The sequence below is a fragment of the Morone saxatilis genome, unplaced genomic scaffold (genome assembly GCF_004916995.1).
Source record: "Morone saxatilis isolate NCDOM2014 unplaced genomic scaffold, NCSU_SB_2.0 Contig15, whole genome shotgun sequence".
NCBI classification, from domain to species: Eukaryota; Metazoa; Chordata; class Actinopteri; family Moronidae; genus Morone; species Morone saxatilis.
In genome coordinates, this window is record NW_023339707.1 from 18,915,242 (window position 1) to 18,918,188 (window position 2,947).

General features: G+C 40.7%; 1 protein-coding gene across 1 annotated transcript in view; it reads left to right on the top strand.

Annotated features, from left to right (window-relative positions):
* ddx23 (DEAD (Asp-Glu-Ala-Asp) box polypeptide 23) overlaps window positions 1-2,947 on the top strand; it is a gene marked incomplete at its 5' end in the record, with an annotated part of 8,589 nt that continues 5,642 nt past the window's right edge. Inside the window, 8 exon segments of the mRNA XM_035656510.1 lie at window positions 1-158; window positions 356-475; window positions 1,227-1,320; window positions 1,412-1,477; window positions 1,568-1,706; window positions 1,794-1,927; window positions 2,446-2,558; window positions 2,655-2,798. Coding sequence (XP_035512403.1) covers window positions 1-158; window positions 356-475; window positions 1,227-1,320; window positions 1,412-1,477; window positions 1,568-1,706; window positions 1,794-1,927; window positions 2,446-2,558; window positions 2,655-2,798 — 968 coding nt within the window.

Consider the following 2,947-nt stretch of genomic DNA (forward strand, 5'->3'; position numbering starts at 1 on the left):
ATGGCAGCTGACTCCACAGACAAGAAGGATGCTGAATCTTCAGGGACCAAAGACCGAGAGAGGAAAAGCAGCCGGTCACGAGAGCGCGAACGTAAACCCTCACCTGCACGCAAACGCCATCGCTCTCGTGAACGAAATCGCTCTAAATCTGCTGAACGGTAACGTAAAAGTGCAACGGGCACCGACACACCTTTAACAGTAGAGTTCTAATGGATCTGACTTCTGTGTACTTTCATAGTCACATAGCATCTGTCCTATTGGTGTTATGTTTATTTATCTCCATAACTTAGCTTCCGTTTGTCTGATGTTAAAATGTCACAATACATTAAACGTTGTATTTGTGTTATAATGACAGAGACCGACGCATGAAAGACAAGGATAGAGACAAGGAACGTGACCGAGATAAGGACAGAGAGAGGGGCCGGAAGGACAGAGATGGCCATCGACGTGATAAAGACCGCAGCAAGAGGTCCAGGTATGGGAATGCAGAAATATACACTTTTGTGAGATGGAGACGGATCACATGACATTTATGTTGTGTTCATGCCCTGTCTGAGTTATTGTAATTAGTAGTTTCTAATGATCTAAACGTTCACGCCAATGTCCAAGTTCAAGATCACTGTGAAACCGACCGCTCTGATTTATGTGACTTGGTGCTTAATAATGCAGAATTTCCTGTGAACCAAACAAACATTTATACCAAAGTCGTTCTGGTGACATGAACACTTGGGAGTCATAAACATGGGAATCTTTCCCATCCATCCTCTTTGACATGAATAATGTGTTACTCCACATAACACCAAGAAGACCAACTGCCTGTAGTGAGTTTTTAGATGCACTTTCATGCAAAAAAAAAGTTTAATTCTCTTGAGCAACAGCTGCAAAATAGTCAAATGGTCAAATTTCATCACATTCACTACAAAAATAAATGATAACATAACTGCTGTCAGAAAGCCAGTTGGGGTTAATTCACTATGATGCTGCACTTCCTCCATTTGTTGCTGTTTTATTGTTAAACATGGGAATATTTTGACGTGCGCTTGAATAGAGGAACTGTCCCTAAAACATTACAAATATAATTATTATGTGTTGCATTAAAAATTGCATTTTAATAAGTGTTTATATAAGATGCTTCTTTTTACTTTTTCTTTTAAATTGGGTAAAATAAACAATGAATGAGGTTGATTACACCTGTGTGAATTCAGTCCGTCTCTTTCCTTTTATAGAAGTCTGTCACCCAAATCTAAGGATGCCAAATTAAAGAGAGACAGGGACATAAAAACAGAAGAGGAGGAAGATGAGAAAAAGAAGAAAGAGAAGGTAAGAATCTGGTTCGGTTGAATCTTTCTCATCATCAAATTCTTTCTCAGGTTGTTATTTTGGGTGTTTGAACTGTGTCGTCTCTGTTCAGGTTCAACCGTTGTCTCTGGAAGAGCTTCTCGCCAAGAAGAAGGCAGAAGAGGAAGCGGAGGCAAAGGTGAGACGTTTCGAAGTTCACATTTTCTGCAACTTTTTCTCAAAGATTACTATTTTTCCTCACTATGTTTTTATTTTTTGTCCTTTTCAGCCCAAGTTCCTCTCCAAGGCAGAGCGAGAGGCCGAGGCTATAAAACGGAGGGAGCAACAGACGGAGGAAAGGAGGAGGTTGTTGGAAGAGGAGAGGAAGAAAAGAAGGATGTTCCAGGACATGGGGAGAAAAATGTTGGGTGTGTATCAGCCTCCAGTTCATTCATTTTTTTTTTTTTTCTGCCGTTATAGAAACGTAATGATCCTAACTGAGAGTGTGTTTACAGAGGATCCCCAGGAACGGGAGAGACGAGAGCGAAGAGAGCGAATGGAGCGGGAGAACAACGGGAATGAAGATGATGATGGACGACAAAAGCTCAGAGAGGAGAAAGATAAAAGCAAGGAACTCCACGCCATCAAGGTTAGTCTCAAGAGAAACGGAACTTCTGTGTGGAGCCGATTAAAACGTGGTTGTGACCATCGATGTTAAATGTTCGTACGTATTTATTTATATTAATTATTATTAAGTCCCATTTGGACTGGATTTATGCCGTCTGAAGTCTGTATTTATTTCATCCCTATTGTAGTAATAATTTCAGCCATAATTACCAACTGTTTTTCACCAAACTCATTGATCCTCCGGTAGTTTAAATTCCATCCAGAGTGACGTCCTTTAAAGTGAATCTCTAAGGTTTTCCAGGGGAAATTGGACTTTTATGAGAAAATTAGGGAATTTAAAAATGTTTATTTAGATCCAATTGATGGAAACACGACCAACTCATAAAATGTGCAGTTGTTGTAATGTCAGCCACAGGACTGGTATTCTCTTCGGGCTCACTGTCGATGTCTATTAGACACCCTGTAATTTCATGATGGTTAAAATGCCACTAAAACGTTGAAATGATGTAATTTACCACAATACTTATCTGATCTTTACAGGAGCGTTACCTCGGTGGGCTCAAAAAACGCCGGAGAACTCGTCACTTGAATGACAGGAAGTTTGTGTTTGAGTGGGACGCTTCTGAAGACACTTCAGTCGACTACAACCCGATGTGAGTCAACACGTCGCTCTTTAATCGAAGCAGGTCTTTGATTTGTAAGAATGTGTAAAAGTCTCAACAGTATGATGTTCTCCATCCGTCTCCCAGTTACAAAGAAAAGCATCATGTGCAGCTGTACGGACGAGGCTTCATCGCTGGCATCGACTTGAAGCAGCAGAAAAGAGAGCAGTCACGTTTCTATGGTGACCTGATGGAGAAAAGGCGAACGCTGGAAGAGAAGGAGCAGGAGGAGTGAGTAAAACATAGAAACTCAGTTTGTTTGTGGCTTGAAGGAGCAAACTTGATCCACAAAGTAAAGCTGAATGTTTATTAAATAAAACAGGTAGAAAATAAGTGACTCGACAACGTACTGACAGTTACTGCTTCACTTTCCCTCTATC